Source organism: Marmota monax, unplaced genomic scaffold (assembly GCF_021218885.2).
Source record: "Marmota monax isolate L192 unplaced genomic scaffold, Marmota_monax_Labrador192_F-V1.1 WCK01_AAM20220418_F8-fsc00144, whole genome shotgun sequence".
Lineage (NCBI taxonomy): Eukaryota > Metazoa > Chordata > Mammalia > Rodentia > Sciuridae > Marmota > Marmota monax.
In genome coordinates, this window is record NW_026694618.1 from 2,138,220 (window position 1) to 2,160,186 (window position 21,967).

At 33.2% G+C, this 21,967-nt stretch overlaps 1 protein-coding gene across 3 annotated transcripts in view; it reads right to left on the reverse strand.

The window, feature by feature from the left end:
- Positions 1–213: 213 nt before the first annotated feature.
- Mios (meiosis regulator for oocyte development) overlaps positions 214–21,967 on the reverse strand; it is a 40,848-nt gene continuing 19,094 nt past the window's right edge. For 2 of the 3 annotated variants that reach the window (XM_046422589.2, XM_046422588.1), the window contains exons 7-12: positions 14,317–14,382; positions 13,289–13,447; positions 8,144–8,296; positions 6,748–6,952; positions 1,423–1,552; positions 214–691 (exon numbers count right to left, since the gene is read on the reverse strand). In XM_046422589.2, the coding sequence (XP_046278545.1) occupies positions 595–691; positions 1,423–1,552; positions 6,748–6,952; positions 8,144–8,296; positions 13,289–13,447; positions 14,317–14,382 (810 nt within the window). In that variant the 3' untranslated portion in view covers positions 214–594. The remainder of the gene's footprint in view (positions 692–1,422; positions 1,553–6,747; positions 6,953–8,143; positions 8,297–13,288; positions 13,448–14,316; positions 14,383–21,967) is intronic. The other variant, XM_058572166.1, reaches the window with a different exon arrangement.

Sequence of the window (21,967 nt, forward strand, 5' to 3'; positions counted from 1 at the left end):
AAAGATAAAAATAAAAACACATACATACATGCATTTATACACATACGTATGTGTGTGTCTGTGTGTATATTAATACATATTGATAAAATTTATTATCCAGTGTGTGTTAGGAGCTGTCTAGAAAAAGAATTCATGAATTTAAATTTTATCTAAAAGTAATCTATGCATGAATACATTTAAACTATCACCTGAATCACTGAACTGAACACTGTATTGTAAAAGTATATAGCTTTTATTGAAAGATATCCAATTTCAGTTTCAAAGATATAGGCTCAAGGTTTGTTCTTTCTTATTGCAGAAACTCTGCTAATACAGCATTCATAATTTTCACAAAACCCTAGAAAGCTCTTTCAAATGAAGTTTTCCAACCTACTCAACAAAACATGTCTACATTCTGATGTTCATTTCAGTAGCATTTGTCTCTGTGAAGCACATCAAAATCACTCAAACATCAAATTGCTGATCTGATAGAATGATTTATTTTCCCATTATAGGAATGTCATGAGTGACTTATTTTGAGGTATGTTTCTGAGCTATGAAGGACATCTATTAGAAAGCTCCACACTTGAAGGTTTCTGTTTAGGTGATAACATTTTATGGCTGGACAGTCTCTGCAGGCACCAAATTCCCTGTTGTATCCAACTGCATACATTTACAGGTGCATGCAGACACAGGACATTCTGCATGATCCCTAAAAAAACAGGTCAAATAACAGTTACAATTCCAAACTATATGTATGTGTACATATTTATCTATATCTATGTATCTTAATGAAAGTTTTGAAAATGGCATTTGAAAAAAAAATTAGAAAATTAAAACCCAGAGGGACAAAACATTACAAAAATTAGAAATATCTGCCAGGCTAAACTTGAGGAAGTTACTAGAAACTGAATTGCTTTATATATAGCAAGATATCTCATAGTTGTAAAAATGGTAAGAATGCTCAGATTTTAAATTAAAGCCAGTGAAACAATGAGAGGTGTATACGACCACTGGAACCATTCAAAACAGAAGTTAAGTTTGGTCTAGAAATTCTCCATTACATGAGGTGTTTACCTCTTACATACCAAGGTCACTTAGAAAAGAACTGATATAGCAGTTTGGTATGTGTCATATTTATAATTCAGTTACATGAAAAATTATGGAATATTCAGTCAGCTGCAAAAAACTGTAAACATTTCCTCTCCCCAAATAAAGTTAAGTAATGCCACTAGTTTAATTTACATAAAATTAATTTTATAATTTAAGGTTACCTGGCTCTCTAATGATGAAAATGTAGCTAATTATCTCTGTTGAGAGTAAAAAAGAAATCCATCCTTTCATTATACATTAACAGTATATCAATAATAACCTAAACTACTTAAAAGACTATCTACTTTCTATCCTGTAACTCCAAGATTATAAAAGAAATGTACTGATTACCTGAACCAACTAAGCATATGTCCAGCATGCCCACCATGCCTGCAATTGTGACACCATGTGAACCAGTTGTTAAATTGAGCTAATTTTTTGTCCTTGCTCAAGTCTACTTTTTCATCTGATTTGGATCCTCCTATAGGAAAAGAAAAATATCTTTATTAACTATATCACAATATTTTAAGTTTCTTAAATGCTTTTTCTAAGACTATGTTTCACATCATGTTGAAATAGCAACATTGATGCTGTTTAGATTAAATAAATGTTGAGCAAGGGGTTCTCTTACATTTTTAATAGCCCATACAAAAGAAAAGTATAAATTATCAAAACCAACTATAAAACAATGAGTTACAGCTTTACAACAGCTTAAAATATTTCCATAAATAAAACATCAAGCTTATACATGAGTTTTGCCAACAGTGAAGGGACAGGTAATTCTCATCTATATAAACTCTTTCAAACAAGAAACTTCCCACTGTACTTCATGAGGCAGATTTAACTTTGTTAACAAAAACTAGACAAAGATAACACAAGGAAGGAAGATTATAGATCAATCTCTCTCCTGAAAAGACAAAAATCCTTGGTAAAATGTCAGCAATAAGAATCTTACAATATCATAATCCTATGATTTAGCAATTCTACTTCTAGGTAAATACATCAGAGAAGCTTTTCTACATCTCAAAAGATGACCTATAAGAATGTTCTTAGCACCATTATTCATAATAGTAAAAATCTGGAAATAACTCAAATGTTCATCAATGAAAGAATGCAAAAACTGTGTTAGAGTCCTGAATAGAATACTCAGTATTGAAAAATAAACCACAGATATATTCATTTATAAAATAAAATAAAAAACTGAAAGTCCAAAACTGGGCTTAAAAAGGCAAGTAAGAGAATTAATTCTGTATACAATTTATATAAAATTCTTAACATAAGCAAACTAAACATGATAAAATTGTCCATTCAAGCTGGAGACTGAATAACATGCAATTTAGTATGGTGGCTACCTTGGGGGAAGATACGAGATAGAAGACAGGGAAGAATGATCAAAAGTATTGGTATAGACAGTGACAAGCAAAGGAGGGGGTCTTAATACTTGATTCATTATAGTTCATAATAAATATACTCCTATATATATTACACACAGTTCACAAAAATTTAAGGAAAAATGCATAAGAGTATTTATACAGGTACATGACCATACATCATTATGTAATTTTTAGTGTTCTTAAAATGCTCACTCTACTGATTCTGGCTAACTTGGATGTATTTTGTTCTAAAACAACAAACCAAACCAAACTATTTTAAGGACCCCCGCCCCATAAAAATTAGAGACCAAAATAGAAAAATATTAAATAAAACTGTTAGGTCTAATTAAAACAAATATAATCTACTAAGACATGCTGCACAGGAAGCTATAATCAAAATTCCCCTTAGACCACTGCTGGTCACACTTTAATGACCACAGAAATAGTCTTAGAGTCAAGGAGTCTTTCTAGAAGTATTCATTTTCACTTATGATATGAAGGTGAAAGAATGTAGAAGTACTGTTTAAGATGTAAGTACACTGAAATTATTCTTAACATCTTATCAACAATTAACATTGAGAGGGGAAAAAAGAAAAGGGGGAAGAGAGAGAGAAAAATATTGATACTATAGAGCATTATTTTATATCTTTGTGTAAAGCTTTCATTAGTGAGTTTCACTTCGTTTTTGTAACTTCTAACATACACAGAAAACAGACTGAGTCTGGAGTAGGCTAATTCTTAGGTTTTTCTAATGAAACTGGAAATATTAAGGTTGACCCCACTAAAAAGGGAAAGGGTTTTTTTTTTTAAGATTAAGTGACTTCAAATTTAAAAAGATCTATAACAAATTATGAGAAGTACTAGAAAATACTGAAGAGAAAGCAGAGTTTTACTTATGCACTAATAAGAAAAATAAAAAGAAAACTTTTAACAAATATGTTACCATTTAGAAGTTAAGTTCTATAAGGGCAGAGACTATTATATTTGTTCATTGTAATGTTTCTACTACTTATAACAGTATATACTAATAAACAATTATTAAATAATGTTTAAAATTTATAGTCTTTATAAGAATGTTACTTAGAACTATTTCAACAGAGTTCTAGTCTTCAATACACAACTGAATATAAAACTATGCAACTCTCAGTTAAATAACCTCATGGAAATTCTAATTATTTGGATCATGAAACATGATAGGCAGATGCACCAGAGAGAATTGATTGCCCGCACTTTTAAACTTCCATGAAACAGTATTTGATTTCTATTGGTTCCTGTTTTATTTTGGAAATAGGATTCTTCTGATGAAAATATGCTTTTCATTCTCTAATTAACATGTTTCAGCAATGTCTTTGAAGATCATATTCAGGCTCCCCCTAAATTTTCCTACAATAATCCTATCACTCTACTTCCTAGATTCTCATCATACTGATATACTTGGTACTTCCCATATACTTTCTGTACTTATACTTATTATTCTATTTATCCTAGTTCATATTTTTTAAATCTTGGTCTATACCTAGAAAGTATTCCCCAAAATCTTCACATGCATAAATCTACCAAATGATAAAGGACCAGTTTAATGATACCTTCATCCTGAAGCTTTCCAGATTATCATTCATATAAAAGTAATATTTATCTCTTTCAAAATGTCTAACATTTTCCTAATATAACATTCCCTATCCAAATTGGGGGGGGGGTAAAGTGTGGTTCAAAATTCAGAATGTTTTTAGAGTTTAGAAATATAATTAGTAAGTATATTTTGTGTAATACACCCAGTGAAGTGGAAGTCTGAGGTAGCAATCTGTGATCAAAAACATAAGCATTTCTTTTGTGGGGAGGAGTACTGGGGATTGAACTCAAGGGAACTTGATCACTGAGACACATCCCCAGCCCTATTTTGTATTTTATTTAGAGACAGGGTCCCACTGAGTTGCTTAGAACCTTGCTTTTTGCTGGTGCTGGCTTTGAACTCGCAATCCTCTTGTCTCAGCCTCCCGAGCCACTGGGATTACAGGCGTGCATCACTGCGTCCAGCAAACATAAGCATTTTTACAGTGAAAAATACAAATATTCACAAAGAGAAGCAAAAATCTTACTAGCTTCATGTTAATTCTGAAAAGGTTTTGTTGCCAAATAAGATTATTGTAAATTCATTTTTAAAAAAATCCTCTGCAGGGCTGGGGATGTGGCTCAAGCGGTGGCGCACTTGACTGGCATGCTCGGGGCGCTGGGTTCGATCCTCAACACCACATAAAAATAAAATATCGTGTCCACTAAAAAACAAATATTAAAAAAAATCCTCTGCATATTTAGATCTTTCTATAGATTTTAGAATAACAGATGAGGAACAGTGTACCAGGACTTCTTTTTAGAACACATGACTTCTTCTTTTATATTAGTTATCTATGCTTACTGTACACCATAAGTTCCACTAAGAATTTCACCTTGTTATATGTTTTAACATATTTAGTAAAATAAGTGCTCAAATATATATTACATAAAGAATTTATTTCTGAAGCATACCTAGATAAACTTCTGAAACACACATGGAAAAAATGTTAAGATCTGATAAATCTGAGTATTTATTATTATTATATTACGCCCTACAACAGAGAGTTGAAATGTTTTAAAATTTTATTTTAAGTTCTAGAAAATTATTATCTTTTCTTATTTCAAAAATAGAAAAGACTGAAAAGCAAATAGAACAGCACTCAGGTGTCAACAAAAGGCAAATAATCCTTATCTCCTTCTTATGGACCAGAAGATGTACTAAATTTAACTATTTCTATATGTCAGTTCACATACATATATGCCTTATTTATTGTATACTTTATTTCCTTGTTCTTTCATTGAAATAGATATTTCAAATTGTTATTTTTTATTAGGATTAGGCAGGCCTAAAAAACTGTTAGCAAGCAAGGAATAGAATAAAAACTCTTGGTTAAAATTTAAATAAAAATGTACATTTAAAAATATTACTTATTGTTTTCACTTTTTAATAAAAGGCATCTAGACTGAAAAATAATTACTCAGCCAACAATGCCAGTCAGACTTTCACAGATATTAATATAACAATAAAGTAGACTACATACATGAATAAGTAGTAGAGAATTATGAAATATCAAGGCCAGTAAGAATCACTAGCCCAACACTTTTATATTAAAGAATGCTAAAGTAACTGAATGTCACAAGGTGAGTATCATAGAACTAGTACTAAAACAGACCTTATGACACTATATCTAATTCTTTATTTATTATACCCGTGTGGCAAATATCCAAAATGTTTTTGATAAAATTTTAGCCACAATATTATTTCCAAGTTATTGAATAGCTGGAGTATTCCCAGCCACTGGTATATCATGGTCAATTCTCTACTATTATCAAGAAAATTTCCATGTGTTTACTATAAATAGTAAAAAATAATTTCTAACCATTTAAAATCAAATTCATTTAGTAGGTAATTAAGAAACAGGAGCAGCACCACCAAAACTCAGAACTCAAGGGACATGAGATTAATTTTTTCTCTATGTCTCTCACAGGTCGTTTCCAGGATGAAATAAGAAGAAATGTTAAAAGCTGGGTGCAGTGACACACACTTATACCCTCCGCTACATGGGAGGCTGAGGCAGGAGAAATGCAAGTTTGAGGCCAGCCTGTACAACTTAGCAAGAACCTGTCTCCTTGACAACTGCCCCCCCACCAAAAAAAAAAGCAGGTAGGTAGCTTGGAATGTAGCTCAGTAGTAGAGTGACTGCCTCACATATGCAAAGCACTGGGTTTAAAAAAAAAAATGACAAAAAGCTATGAGACTATCAAAAGCTCCTTAGAAATACAAGGTATTTGTTAATAGATGTGGGCACACTGTTTTTTGAACATGAAATATGAAAGAATTGATATTAGTAGAAATAGCATGGTTTATATTTAAGCTTTTCTCACAAATTTTAGATTTGATGGCATTTATGAAATTACCTGAGATATCATGGATAAAGATTTAAAAAATTTTTTTAGTTGTAGATGGACACAATGTCTTTATTTATTTTTATGTGGTGCTGAGGATTGAACGCAGTGCCTCACACTTGTGAGGCAAGCGCTCTACCACTGAGCTACTCCTCCAGCTCCAGATTTTACTTCTTATGTATAGATTTTATAAATCAGAAGGACCACAAAGGCTTTCAAATCAGTAAAATGCCCTTTCTTAGAAATAATACAAATTCAAGCTAGTATGTATTTTGTTTTCAGTATTAACTCAATTATGTAGGAAGAGTTTAGACTGAGAAAAATATCTTGTAGAATTATGTCATACCAGGACAGCTAGAAACAGGTGTTCCCATATTAATGAGGCAAAGTGCACATCGAGGAAGGGGCTTTCGACAGCCAGGGCAACTTGTGACTTTAGATTTTGTTGGTGAACCACTCACACCATACTGACTAAATCCTCTGCCCTGATGAGGCACAGATGAACAGCTGTAGGAAATTGACTTGCCACAGAAATTACAACTCACAAACACCTATAAAACAAATGAAAGGAGAAATAAATGTAATGCAAATCAATGCAATAAGTTTGATGCTAGCATTATTTTAAAATAATTTTTTAAAACTTTTATATTGCAAAATGATTTATCTGCTAAGTTTGACTAGCTCTCATTTAAAATTTCTACTTATTTTCATTATTTGAGTACTTCCTTTCTGTTAGCTTTTCTAGTTATATTCTTCCTAATATTATTGATATTAGTGGAAAAAACCAACAACTTTAGATTCCAACATTTTAGAATTAAAAAGGACATTAGAATTCATATTGAGCCACTATAAAATATCCCAATATGACTTCTAAACCAAAATTCAGTATCTTCTGAACAAAATTTCCTTACAAAGAAAACAGTCTATTCCTAAGATAAAAAAAGGAGTTAAGGATTATAGAATGGTAAATTATTAAAATTTTGGAATAAAAGCAATAGAAGCTATTCATTTGCTTTTATAATAAATTCCTCAGTTCTTAATCACTTACATAGATTAGTAACATATACGATATAATACTATTTTACCTATACTTTGGTTGTCTTAACATAAGCACACCAATTTGTCAATTTCCTAAAATAAGAAAATAGCACCATCCAGTGCTCACAATGAGGATAACTTAATATATAACATGAATGAAAATACAGATGTTATCGTGCCACATGTCTTATAGGATAACCAATCTCATGTTTTTAAAACTAGTGCTTAAATAAAAATATTTCCATGAGCAATCAGACATATAAATATATGTACACAGTCTTAAAATGAAAATTACTCAAATCTACCTCTACTGCACATAAACAGGACAGAAAAAAACACAGATTTCTAAGATCACATAATAATTTAGATTTCTAAGATCACATAATAATTTAGATTTCTAAGATCACATAATAATTTAGACATGTACTGAAAAATTCCAGACAGTCTTAGGATTTAGGTTTTCCTAAGATCCTCTGAACCTGCTGTGGTTTGCTCTATTTCAAGCCACCTCAGATGATTATCAGGAAAGAATATGAAGACCATTATCAGGAAGTGGGAGAACCAAAGAATAGGAAGACCATGAATAAAGGGCAGTCTAGATTTCACCAATGGAAACAATATAAGCAAAAGAATGAGCTAGTAATAATTTACTAAACTAAATTCTAAATTGTTACCATTTGATTCTTCACAAACAATATACTTACCTGTGCTAAAGGCCTGGAACTGGGATCCAACTTACTCCTGTGAATATCAAATTCAGCTCGCTTATGCCAAAACCTCCACGCATCTAATAAATTCCTATAATTCTCAATCCAGTATTGAACCCTTTCATCTTTAAGAACATCTAAAGGTGAACCCTAAAATAAAACACAAATTATTTCAAATTGTTCAAAAGATTGTGGTTTAAACCAGGGAATTCAGGGTGTCATGTGAGTATGAGCCACACAGAAGACACAGGCCTCCTTTTTGCCAAAAACTGACTTCTACAGAGAACACAGATAAAATAATGGATGAAAGCTCCATTAATTTACTTTAAGCAGGTCTTCACTAATGATATTAATGTGCAGTGTTCTTACCATACTTGGTCAGGGAAGTGTAATTCTCTTTTAGTTGAGTTTAAGGAGTCAGGAGAAAACAATTCACCTTCTTGATTGAAGGCAATAAACAGTGATGAGAATACCTTTTGTCCCGACTATTAAAACCTCTGGATTCACAAATCCTTTTTACTACCTTCTCTAAATACAGACCAAAATTGCTTAATATGTAAACTAATACTGAGCCTTGTCCTTATCTAGCAAAGTACTGTGACAATGAAATGCTGCTTTTGAACATCTATTAACTGTTAAATCTGTCTATTCCATTCTTTTTCTTGTCTTCAATTAAAACATACATTTGTTGCCTTAAAAATAATAAGGAAGGGAGGAAACTAAACCAAACATTTTCTTAGCTTTTTCACCCATAGGCCACAGTAAAAATCAGCAATTTGGTTTTTCTTAAGAATTGTTCTCATTAAAAACTTCAGTTTCTTGTGAGTAAGAATTTTCCTAAAACTGTATTTTCCTTGGTTGCTATGACTTTCACACTGCATTGGTACTTCCTTTGGGTTTTCACAGAAGACTGTTAGCCCTGTCCAATACTGTCTCCTACAATTCACAACACAGGGAAATACTGAAAGACTCTACTTCCAAGGACACATTGAACATTAATTTGAAACCTAATTTCTCCAGTGTTACTAAAACGCCAGGCAGAAAAGTAAAGTGCTAGAGAAAATTTAGCAAATACTTTACTTACAGAAAAAGGGTGCAAACTTGTAACAGCTAATACAATCTATCTTTAGATATTTAATCAAAAATAGAATACCTTTCATTTATTATATATCAATTCTAATTTCCACAGTTAAATTTAGCTAAAAGAACATGTGAGAAACTCTTGATAATTCATTTCATAAAGAAAGAAGATATCTACTCTAATCCTAAACATGGCCAACTAAGCAGGACTAAGTGTTAAAGTAGCACATTATTTCAGGTTTAAAAATTTTTTTTTACAGAACAATTAGATAGCTTCATATCCTCTTCTTTTCTATTCCATGTCAATAAGGATTAAGCCAATTAGAATGTAGTCAATTCATATTTGTCAAGTCTTCTCTAGTTCTGCCTTGACAAGCTTAAAATCAAGTTACATCATGATCTACAGAGGAAACAGTTTTAGAGTTTGAGCCTGACCAAAATAGAAGGAGTTAAAAAATACCTTGGGCTTTCCACAGATTCCTAAGAAAATATAAGTTCAAAGTGATCAGCTAGTAACTCCACTTCTAAAATAATGAACATTTATCAAAAAAAAAAAAAAAAGAAAAGAAAATTTAGAGGTCAGATCTATATAATATCATTTACACAAGGCCCAACAGTCAGTGAAGAAATCACTAGGCAATGAATTAATAAATGTAGTTCAAAGTCAAGGAAAAAGGGAGTCAACAGAAATTAAACTAAAATAGCCCATATGTTAGCAAAGACTAATGCAGCAATTTCAAAGAAATTGTGTTCAAAGACTTAAAGGAAAATAGTGCTTAAGTGAATAAATACGGAATCTAAGCTGAGAAATGTAAACTATGGCAAAATTGAAATTCTACAACTGGCAATAACTAAAATTGAGAATTCTCTGAAAAGTTTGATAGCAGACAGGAGGTGATAGAAGAATGAATAAACAAATCAACAGAAATTATTCAGTTTGAAAAACAGAGGCAAAGAAAAAATAGAGAGAAGGAAAATAGACAGATCCTTAGGCATCTAAGGACAATAGTAAATGGTTTAAAATCTCAGAAGAGTCTAAGTAGAAAAAGAGAATGAGATTGAGGCAGAAAAAATACTTAAAAAAAGAATGCTTCAAAACTTCCCAAATCTGATGAAAAATATTGACTTTCAGATCCAAGAAGCTCAGTCAATTATTAGCAGGATAAAAAAGATCCACAATAAGGCACATCAGTGTCCCACTGCTGAAAGAAGCCCAAGGAAAAATGAAAGATCACATATAAGAACACAAAAATAATCAACTTCTCATCAGAAATGACAGAGGCCAGAATAATATGAAACCAATATCTTTTATTTTTTGGTACTGGGGATTGAACTGAGGGGCATTTAACCACTGAGTCACATCCTCAGCACTTTTTATTTTTAATTTTTGAGGGTCTCAGTAAGTTGCTTAGGGCCTCACTACATTGTTGAGGATGGCTTTGAACTTATCATCCTCCCACCTCAGCCTCCCAAGTCATTGGGATTACAGTATTGAGTCACTGGGATTTCAGGTGTGCACCACTGTGCCTGGCTGAAACTATATCTTTAATGTGCTGAAGGAAAAAAACAGGTAAACTAGATATTTTCAGCTAAAATTAAAGAAAAAAAAAAGGAGAGAGAAGCTATTATTTGTATTATAGGAAATCCTAAAGAAAAAGACCAAAGGAAAATTATAGTACATGAAACTCATTTCTACAAGAGGAATAATAAATGCCAGGAGTATTTAAATAAAATATTTAATTAAAAATAAATTAATATTTAAACTTAAAAAGTTTATTTCCTGTCTTCTCATGATTTATTATAAGACAAATGACTACTAAAAGGAAAAACAGTAACATTGTAAGATGGAGTCTATAATATAGGTAGAAATGAAATATTTGAGTGTAGGACAAAGGAGAAGGTATGTAAATGAAATTAAACTATTGTAACACTTGTGAATCTCCAAGTATATAGTAAAAGAAAGAGCCAAGCGTGGGGTAAGAACAGAAAAGGGTGCAATAGGAAGAATGACTTGTCAGGTGTGAAGTGTGAAATGTGAAGTAGGAGGTGGTGAAATGCTGACTTTGATGATTAAGGATACATATATGAGACCTCAGGTTAATCTAACCTTAACAAAAAAATTAATGAAAAGGGGTATAGCTTAAAAGCCAGTAGGGGAAATAAAGTGAAACACAAAAATATTCAACTAACCCAAAATAAGGCAGAAAAGGAAGACAAGAACAAAAGGAAAAAGCAAATGAAAACAAATAGTAAGATGGTAGACTTAATCTTGACCATATAAATGTGAATGGAGGGAACATTCCAATTAATAGACAGCATTATCAGACTTTTTTTTTTTTTTTTTGGTACTGGGGATTGAACCCAGGGGCACTTTACCAATGAACTTCATCTCCAGCCTCCCCACTTTTTAAAAAATTTTATTTTGAGACAGGGTTTCATTAAGTTGCCAAGGGCCTCGCTAATTTGCTGAGGCTGGCTTCAAACTTAAAATCCAGCTGCCTCAACCTCCCAAATTGCTGGGAGGTTTCCCGTCCACACTAGATTTTATAAAAGCAAGATCTTGTTATTTACTACTTACATTTTAAATATATTTTATTAATTAATAAGAAGTTACTGGGGCTGCAGTTGTAGCTCAGTGGTAGAGCGCTTGCCTAGCATGTATGATACACTGAGTTCAATCCTCAGCACCACATAAAAATAAAAAAATAAAGGTACTGTATCCATTTACAACTAAAAAAAAAAGTTACTAACCCATTTGCACTCTGTATTCAACAAATTTAAAAGCTAGAATCTTATTTCAGTTAAGAAAAAAAAAATGTTAAAGGATACCTTCTTTCAGAGGCAGTATCTTGATACCATATGCAAGTTTACTAGTTTACTCTAGTTTATGGGCCAGCACTTGAACATGTTCACAGGAAGGTAGCATGGGGGAGCAGGCATTTTACTATATTTACCCAGTACAGAGCACATATTGTTGTACAAGGAAGAGGGCAAGAAAAAGTATTGATCCATGAAAGGACAAATTAGCTAGAATGTTACAGGAAATTTCAGGGAAAGAATCAGAACACACATCCAACAAAAGTAAAATAGAGGGCAATCTTTGCCAGGAATCTGGTTTTAACCATCGGACAATAAAAGCTGATGGAAAATAAATAAACAAATACATAATTAACACTGATAATAAAAAGGGAAAGTGAGAGTTAAGAGAGCTGTGGTACTACCTGCCTTTGGTACTTTGGATGAGGCTGCAAGACAAATCAGGGAAAGGGTATCTCTCTCTCTCTCTCTCTCTCTCTCTTTTTTTTTGGTACTGGGGGATTGAACTCAGGGGTGCTGTAACATTAAGCTTCATCCCCAGCCTTATTTTGTGTTTTACAAAGAGACAGGATCTCACTGAGTTGCTTAGTGCCTTGATTTTTCTGAGGCTGGCTTTGAACTTTCCTCCTCCTGCCTCAGCCTCGAGCCACCAGGATTATAGGAGTGCACCACCATGCCTGGTTGGCTATCTCGTTTATAGAAGGTATAGTTCGGTCAACAACTGGAGAAACTGAAGAGAAGTTTCCCTATTCCATTTCATCTTCACATAAGTTCAGACAAAGTCAAGATTGGTACTTCCCACAAGTCAAAGAAAAAGCTGGATAACGCAATAAGGAGACTTAGGGACAGTAAGCTAACTCACAAGTCCACAGTACATCATCTGATGAGGTTGAAGCTAAATGCCTTCCAAAAATCCCAAGCAAGCAAAAGTGCATACTTACTTTCAATTGAGGGAATACAGAATGTACACAATGTGGTTTAGCTTTTTTTGGGGTGGTGGTTACCAGGGATTCAACTCAGGGGCACTTAACCACTGAACCACATCTCCAGCCCTATTTTTTATTTTATTTAGAGACATGGTCTTACTGAGTTACTTAGAACCTTGCTTTTTGCTGAGGCTGGCTTTGAACTTGTAATCCTCCTGCCTCAGCCTCCAGAGCTGCTGGGATTACATATATGTGACACCATGCCTGACAAACCACGTTTTTTGTTTTTTTTTTTAAGCTGCTGTCAATCTGCACTAACCTGTAACATGCAGTAACTTGCCGTCTGGACATCTCCAGTTCTATCAACATAACTCTCCATTAAGTCCACTCCATCTTTAGTAAGACCAGTAAGCAAAATTCCTTCCAAATTTCCAGCCTCTTTCATTTCATTGGTCAACTTTTCGATGTATCTATTTAACTGAAAAATTTAAAGTGATTTTTCTGAAGCAACCTGTTTCACTACATATCCTGTATTTGAAAATTACTACACATGAAACAATTTCTTTCCTAATGAAAAACATCTTAAAATGAAAGCCTTTGTCAAAAGCCAGCTATGTAGTCTCTCAAGAAGTCTACATCTATTCCAATCTTCAATGTAGTATCCATACGCACTTAAAATATTTTTAAAAGCAAGACATTTACTGTATTCTGAAAAATTATTTTATTTAAAAACTATGGATGGTTTACTATTTTTTAAAGAGTATTGTCCCCATTTTAATCTGCAGAGTTCTTGTTTTCTACAATGGCAATATGAAACCTAATCACAGACTCTTAAACTTGTAAGGAAATTTCAAAATCATTAATAACAAGCATTTCCTTTAGTTTATTCCTAAATACATTCCATTCCAACTTCAGCTAAGATTCCTTTATATTCTCTCAGCACGTTATCATTATTACAATACTGAGTATACAGCACTACTAGTTGTTTACATGCATTTCTCCCTCACTATATCATAACATAGGCAGCCAGTAACTATGTACTCTGCTGAAACAGAAGGAACCCTTTTATAGCATCACTAAGAAGTGAGTTTAACATTTTTATCTACTAACTAATCTTTCTCCTCAAAATGATAATAAACTAAAATATAAAGTCAATATTCTAAACAAGTAAATTTAATTTTGATAGACATGCTTACAATATCTCAGTGTAATAAAAAAACTACCTTACTTTTTAGAAGAATTTATCCATAAATCCCACATATGAATAATTATATACAAAAATTACTTTCTTAATTAAGTGATAATAAAAATTAAGCACCTCAAATGTAGATTTAAATTAGTTCTCACCTGAGTATCACTAAGGAATTTACAAGCAAATGCCACTCTGTCACGTACTGCAACTTTGTTTTCATACTGGAAAGAAAAAGCAAGGAATTAGCTGTATACACTATAAATTTTAAAATGTTAGAGTAAATATTTTATACACCTTACATGGAATTTTATTTTCAAATGTATTAACTTATTGTATACATGTTGGAAAAGCCATTTATTGTCTAAGATGCCTTTTCTGATGTAACTCCAAGGAAACTTAGAGATTGTTGTCCTTAAAAGTAAAATCTTTCAAGTACAGACCAAATACAATTTTATAGAAGATTCAGTTCAGTCTTATATAACTCCAACATAAAATATTAGTAGTGATGTGCATAGTATATCCAATTTAAGATGGCATATAAACCTTACACCACAGATATTAAATTGGAGGACACTAGACAATCTTTTCTCGGTTAAGTTAATCGACAAGTCTGTGAACTGGGTATACCACTACAAAATTTAGAAAGAATACTCATACATCTTTCTAAATACAAAGTGACAAGTTTTAAATCTTACAAGTAAACAGACATATTTTTGTGTCTGAAGTAAAATACCTTTATATAATTGGTCTGTGACAAATTTTTCATGACATTATAACTTTAATTTTTATATACTTACAATATTGTAAAAAATATGTTGAAAGATGTTTAGTATGAATTTAGGAAAATATAAATTTTGTGATTAATACAAAATAACTTTGAAGGTAGAAAAAAGATCCTAATTCTACTGCAGCCAGTCTATGAAACAGTTTTCCTTCTTTAAACATACATTCCTTCAGTTGATCCTTATCTTAGTGTACTTTCTCAATTATATGATATGGTTCTGCTCTAACAAACTCTTGAGTTGGTTCCATGTGTTATAATTTTGATCTCTAAAGGTTTTAAGTATGGTCTCATTTTGCAGCTGAGAAAAATTAGAGCTCAAAAATGTTAAATGAATGGCAAAAGTAACTGGCAGTAAAAGGATTCAGGCCTTTATCTGACTTCCCAATTCAGTACTTTTTACTGTTTTATGCAATTTAATATTAAAAAAATGTAACATTAATTATAAATATATCAAGTATAAATTATATTCTTGAAACAGCTTGGAGTACTTCCTTCTTAGCTATACCTTACTAATCACCCAAAATTAGGTATAAGAAAGGAAGGATACTTATTATAGGTCACATATCTAAAAATATGCAAATTTAATATTCAAACAATACATTTTTCTAACTATAAATTCACTTCTTTTTCTAGTCTTATTCTTTCACTTCCCAAAGTATCATTTTATTTCTTCAAGATACAATGTTAATGTCTTATGTTTATGTAATCCCAGAAACGCAGGAGGTTGAGGCAGGAAGATTGCAAGTTCAAGGCTACTCTCAGCAATTTAGCAAGATCCTGACTCAAAATAAAAAAATAAAAAGGACTGAGAATGTAGCTCAGTAGTAAAGCATCCCTGGATTCAACCTCCTACACTCAAGGGAAAAAAAAGTATCTGCTTAACAAAAAGAATAACAACATTTTACAAAACATTTTTTAGATATTAATTTGAAGTGGTAAGAAAAGTTTAATACTAATTTGTTAAAAGTAACAGAAAAACATATTTGGCGTATGGATTTTGCCAAAACAGACATCAATAGTTATTAAAAAATTCATAAGATACCCCAATGAAATAGATATTTTTATAAATTCTTAGGGACTGACATTTAAATCCATTACTCAAGCAAAGTTTATTTTATAAGAAATGCTATAATAACAAAAACAAATAAGTTTTAATGTAGAAAGTTCTTCTCCTTGATAAAAATATGCCTAAGAGTGCAAAGTAAGCCATATGGTACTAACGTGAAGCTTAAAATCCAACAACTAAAAACTGATAAGCATATCTCATGTCAGTCTTTCCTCACTTTGTGATAAAGAAGCTATTCAGTTATTTGGTGATAGGTGCCTAGAGGAGGAAAGAAAAAATAACAACAAAATGACCAAATAAGGAAAAAATGAAATTGTCTACTATAAGTAGTGTGATCATTTAATTAAGCAATCTTACAAACAAGAATAAGTCTATAAATGACAAATACTAAGACAAGATGTATGTCAACCCTTATCAAAACTGATCAACTGCTCATGAATGACTTGACTTAGTTAAAAAAAAGTTACATACACACACAAAATATTTAAATAGCGAATATATTTTTTTTTTTTTTTTTTTTTTTTTTTTTTTTAATTTTTTATTGTTGGCTGTTCAAAACATTACATAGTTCTTGATATATCATATTTCACAATTTGATTCAAGTGGGTTATGAGCTCCCATTTTTACCCCATATACAGATTGCAGAATCACATCAGTTACACATCCATTGATTTACATATTGCCATACTAGTGTCTGTTGTATTCTGCTGCCTTTCCTATCCTCTACTATCCCCCCTCCCCTCCCCTCCCCTCCCCTCCCCTCCCCTCTTCTCTCTCTGCTCCCTCTACTGACATTCATTTGTCCCCCTTATATTATTTTTCCCCTTCCCCTCACTTCCTCTTGTATGTACTTTTGTATAACTCTGAGGGTCTCCTTCCATTTCCATGCATTTTCCCTTCTCTCTCCCTTTCCCTCCCACCTCTCATCCCTGTTTAATGTTAATCTTCTTCTCCTGCTCTTCGACCCTACTCTGTTCTTAGTTACTCTCCTTATATCAAAGAAGACATTTGGCATTTGTTTTTTAGGGATTGGCTAGCTTCACTTAGCATAATCTGCTCTAATGCCATCCATTTCCCTGTAAATTCTATGATTTTGTCATTTTTTAATGCAGAGTAATACTCCATTGTGTATAAATGCCACATTTTTTTTATCCATTCATCCATTGAAGGGCATCTAGGTTGGTTCCACAGTCTAGCTATTGTGAATTGTGCTGCTATGAACATAGATGTAGCAGTGTCCCTGTAGCATGCTCTTTTTAGGTCTTTAGGGAATAGACCGAGAAGGGGAATAGCTGGGTCAAATGGTGGTTCCATTCCCAGCTTTCCAAGAAATCTCCATACTGCTTTCCAAATTGGCTGCACCAATTTGCAGTCCCACCAGCAATGTACAAGTGTACCCTTTTCCCCACATCCTCGCCAGCACTTGTTGTTGTTTGACTTCATAATGGCTGCCAATCTAACTGGAGTGAGATGGTATCTTAGGGTGGTTTTGATTTGCATTTCTCTGACAGCTAGAGATGGTGAGCATTTTTTCATGTACTTGTTGATTGATTGTATGTCCTCCTCTGAGAAGTGTCTGTTCAGGTCCTTGGCCCATTTGTTGATTGGGTTGTTTGTTCTCTTATTGTCTAATTTTTTGAGTTCTTTGTATACTCTGGATATTAGGGCTCTATCTGAAGTGTGAGGAGTAAAGATTTGTTCCCAGGATGTAGGCTCTCTATTTACCTCTCTTATTGTTTCTTTTGCTGAGAAAAAACTTTTTAGTTTGAGTAAGTCCCATTTGTTGATTCTAGTTATTAACTTTTGTGCTATGGGTGTCCTATTGAGGAATTTGGAGCCCGACCCCACAGTATGTAGATCGTAGCCAACTTTTTCTTCTATCAGACGGCGTGTCTCTGATTTGATATCAAGCTCCTTGATCCATTTTGAATTTACTTTTGTGCATGGCGAGAGAAAGGGATTCAGTTTCATTTTGTTGCATATGGATTTCCAGTTTTCCCAGCACCATTTGTTGAAGATGCTATCCTTCCTCCATTGCATGCTTTTAGCCCCTTTATCAAATATAAGGTAGTTGTAGTTTTGTGGATTGGTTTCTGTGTCCTCTATTCTGTACCATTGGTCCACCCGCCTGTTTTGGTACCAGTACCATGCTGTTTTTGTTACTATTGCTCTGTAGTATAGTTTGAAGTCTGGTATCGCTATACCGCCTGATTCACCCTTCCTGCTTAGCATTGTTTTTGCTATTCTGGGTCTTTTGTTTTTCCATATGAATTTCATGATTGCTCTTTCTATTTCTACAAGAAATGCCGTTGGGATTTTGATTGGCATTGCATTAAACCTGTAGAGAACTTTTGGTAATATCGCCATTTTGATGATGTTAGTTCTGCCTATCCATGAACAGGGTATATTTTTCCATCTTCTAAGATCTTCTTCTATTTCTCTCTTTAGGGTTCTGTAGTTTTCATTGTATAAGTCTTTCACCTCTTTTGTTAGGTTGATTCCCAAGTATTTTATTTTTTTTGAAGATATTGTGAATGGAGTGGTTGTCCTCATTTCCATTTCAGAGGATTTGTCGCTGATATACAGGAATGCCTTTGATTTATGCGTGTTGATTTTATATCCTGCCACTTTGCTGAATTCATTTATTAGCTCTAATAGTTTCTTTGTAGACCCTTTTGGGTCTGCTAGGTATAGAATCATGTCATCTGCAAATAGTGATAATTTAAGTTCTTCTTTTCCTATTTTGATGCCTTTAATTTCTTTCGTCTGTCTAATTGCTCTGGCCAGTGTTTCGAGAACTATGTTGAACAGAAGTGGAGAGAGAGGGCATCCCTGTCTTGTTCCAGATTTTAGAGGGAATGCCTTCAATTTTTCTCCATTCAGAATGATGCTAGCCTGAGGCTTAGCATAGATTGCTTTTACAATATTGAGGTATGTTCCTGTTATCCCTAGTTTTTCTAGAGTTTTGAACATAAAGGGATGCTGTACTTTGTCAAATGCTTTTTCCGCATCTATCGAGATGATCATATGATTCTTATTTTTAAGTCTATTGATGTGATGAATAACATTTATTGATTTCCGTATATTGAACCAGCCTTGCATCCCAGGGATGAATCCTACTTGATCATGGTGCACAATTTTTTTGATAAGTTTTTGTATCCGAGTGGCCAGAATTTTATTGAGGATTTTTGCATCTAGGTTCATTAGAGATATTGGTCTGTAGTTTTCTTTCTTTGAAGTGTCTTTGTCTGGTTTAGGTATCAGGGTGATGTTGGCCTCGTAGAATGAATTTGGAAGTTCTCCCTCTTTTTCTATTTCCCGAAGTAGCTTGAAAAGTATTGGTATTAGTTCCTCTTTAAAGGTTTTGTAAAACTCTGCTGTATACCCATCTGGTCCTGGGCTTTTCTTAGTTGGTAGTCTTTTGATGGTTTCTTCTATTTCCTCAATTGATATTGGTCTGTTTAGGTTGTCTATATCCTCCTGACTCAATCTGGGCAGATCATATGACTTAAGAAATTTATCTATGCCTTCACTATCTTCTAATTTATTGGAGTATAAGGATTCAAAATAATTTTTGATTATCTTCTGTATTTCTGAAGTGTCTGTTGTGATATTGCCTCTATCATCCCGTATGTTAGTAATTTGAGTTCTCTCTCTTCTTCTCTTCGCTAGCATGGCTAAGGGTCTGTCGATTTTGTTTATTTTTTCAAAGAACCAACTTTTAGTTTTGTCAATTTTTTCAATTGTTTCTTTTGTTTCGATTTCATTAATTTCAGCTCTGATTTTAATTATTTCTTGCCTTCTACTTCTTTTGCTGTTGTTTTGCTCTTCTTTTTCAAGGATTTTGAGATGAAGTATGAGATCATTTATTTGTTGGTTTTTTCTTTTTTTAAGGAATGAACTCCAAGCAATGAATTTTCCTCTTAGAACTGCTTTCAATGTGTCCCATAGATTCCGATATGTTGTGTCTGTGCTTTCATTAATCTCTAAGAATTTTTTAATTTCTTCCTTGATGTCTTCTATAACCCATTGATCATTCAGTAACCTATTGTTCATTCTCCAAGTGATGTATTCTTTTCCCTTCCTTCTTTTATCGTTGATTTTCAGTTCCATTCCATTATGATCAGATAGGATGCATGGTATTATCTCTACTCCTTTATATTGTCTAAGAGTTTCCCTGTGACATAATATATGATCTATTTTTGAGAAGGATCCATGTGCTGCTGAGAAAAAAGTGTAACTGCTTGATGTTGGGTGGTATACTCTATATATGTCAATTAAGTCTAGGTTATTAATTGTGTTATTGAGTTCTATAGTTTCCTTATTCAACTTTTGTTTGGAAGATCTGTCCAGTGGTGATAGAGGTGTGTTGAAGTCTCCCATGATTATTGTATGGTGGTCTATTAGACTCTTGAACTTGAGAAGAGTTTGTTTGATGAACATAGCTGCACCATTGTTTGGGGCATATATATTTATGATTGTTATGTCTTGTTGGTGTATGGTTCCCTTGAGCAGTATGTAGTATCCCTCTTTATCCCTTTTGATTAACTTTGGCTTGAAATCTATTTTATTTGATATGAGTATGGATACTCCTGCTTGTTTCCGAAGTCCATATGAGTGATATGATTTTTCCCAACCTTTCACCTTCAGCCTATGTATGTCTTTTCCTATCAAATGCGTCTCCTGTAGGCAGCATATTGTTGGGTCTTGTTTTGTGACCCATTCTACTAGCCTGTGTCTCTTGATTGGTGAGTTTAAGCCATTAACATTTAGGGTTATTATTGAGATATGGGTTGTTCTTCCAGCCATATTTGTTTATTTATGTTACTAAACATGGTTTGTTTTCCTCTTTGATTATTTTCCCCCCTTTAGTGTCCTACCTCCCACTGTTGGTTTTCATTGTTATTTTCCATTTCCTCTTCCTGTAATGTTTTGCCAAGGATGTTTTGAAGAGATGGTTTTCTAGCTGCAAATTCTTTTAACTTTTGTTTATCGTGGAAGGTTTTAATTTCATCTTCCATCCTGAAGCTTAATTTCGCTGGAAACACAATTCTTGGTTGGAACCCATTTTCTTTCAGTGTTTGAAATATGTTATTCCAGGATCTTCTAGCTTTCAGAGTCTGTGTTGAAAGATCAGCTGTTATCCTGATTGGCTTACCCCTAAATGTGATCTGCTTCCTTTCTCTTGTAGCTTTTAAAATTCTCTCCTTATTCTGTATGTTGGGCATCTTCATTATAATGTGTCTAGGTGTGGGTCTCTTATGATTTTGCACATTCGGCGTCCTGTAGGCTTCTAGGATTTGGGGTTCTGTCTCATTCTTCAAGTCTGGGAAGTTTTCTCGTATTATTTCATTGAATAGATTGCTCAATCCTTTGGTTTGAAACTCTGTCCCTTCCTGTATCCCAATGACTCTTAAATTTGGTCTCTTGATGTTATCCCATATTTCTTGGATGTTCTGCTCATGGTTTCTTAACAGTCTTGCTGAGCTGTCTATGTTCTTTTCAAGTTGAAATACTTTATCTTCATTGTCTGATGTTCTGTCTTCTAAGTGTTCTACTCTGCTGGTAGTATTCTCAATTGAGTTTTTAAGTTGGCTTATTGCTTCCTGCATTTCTAGGAGTTCTGTTTGTTTGTTTTTTATAACCTCTATTTCCCTGTGTAGTTGATCTTTTGCTTCTTGGATTTGTTTATGTAATTCATTGTTGAAGTGATCTTTCATTGTCTGATTTTGCTGTCTGATGTCTTCCTTGAGACTCCAGATCATCTGAAGCATGTATATCCTGAATTCTTTATCTGACATTCCATCTGCTGCAGCTATTACCTCTTCTAATGTTGAGTTGACCTGCATTGCTTGTGGTCCTTTCTTTCCTTGTCTCTTCATACTGTTTGCGTTCCTTTCTACTTAGTGAAACTGTTGTGTTATTGAATTTTCCCCCTATATATTTATATTGGTCT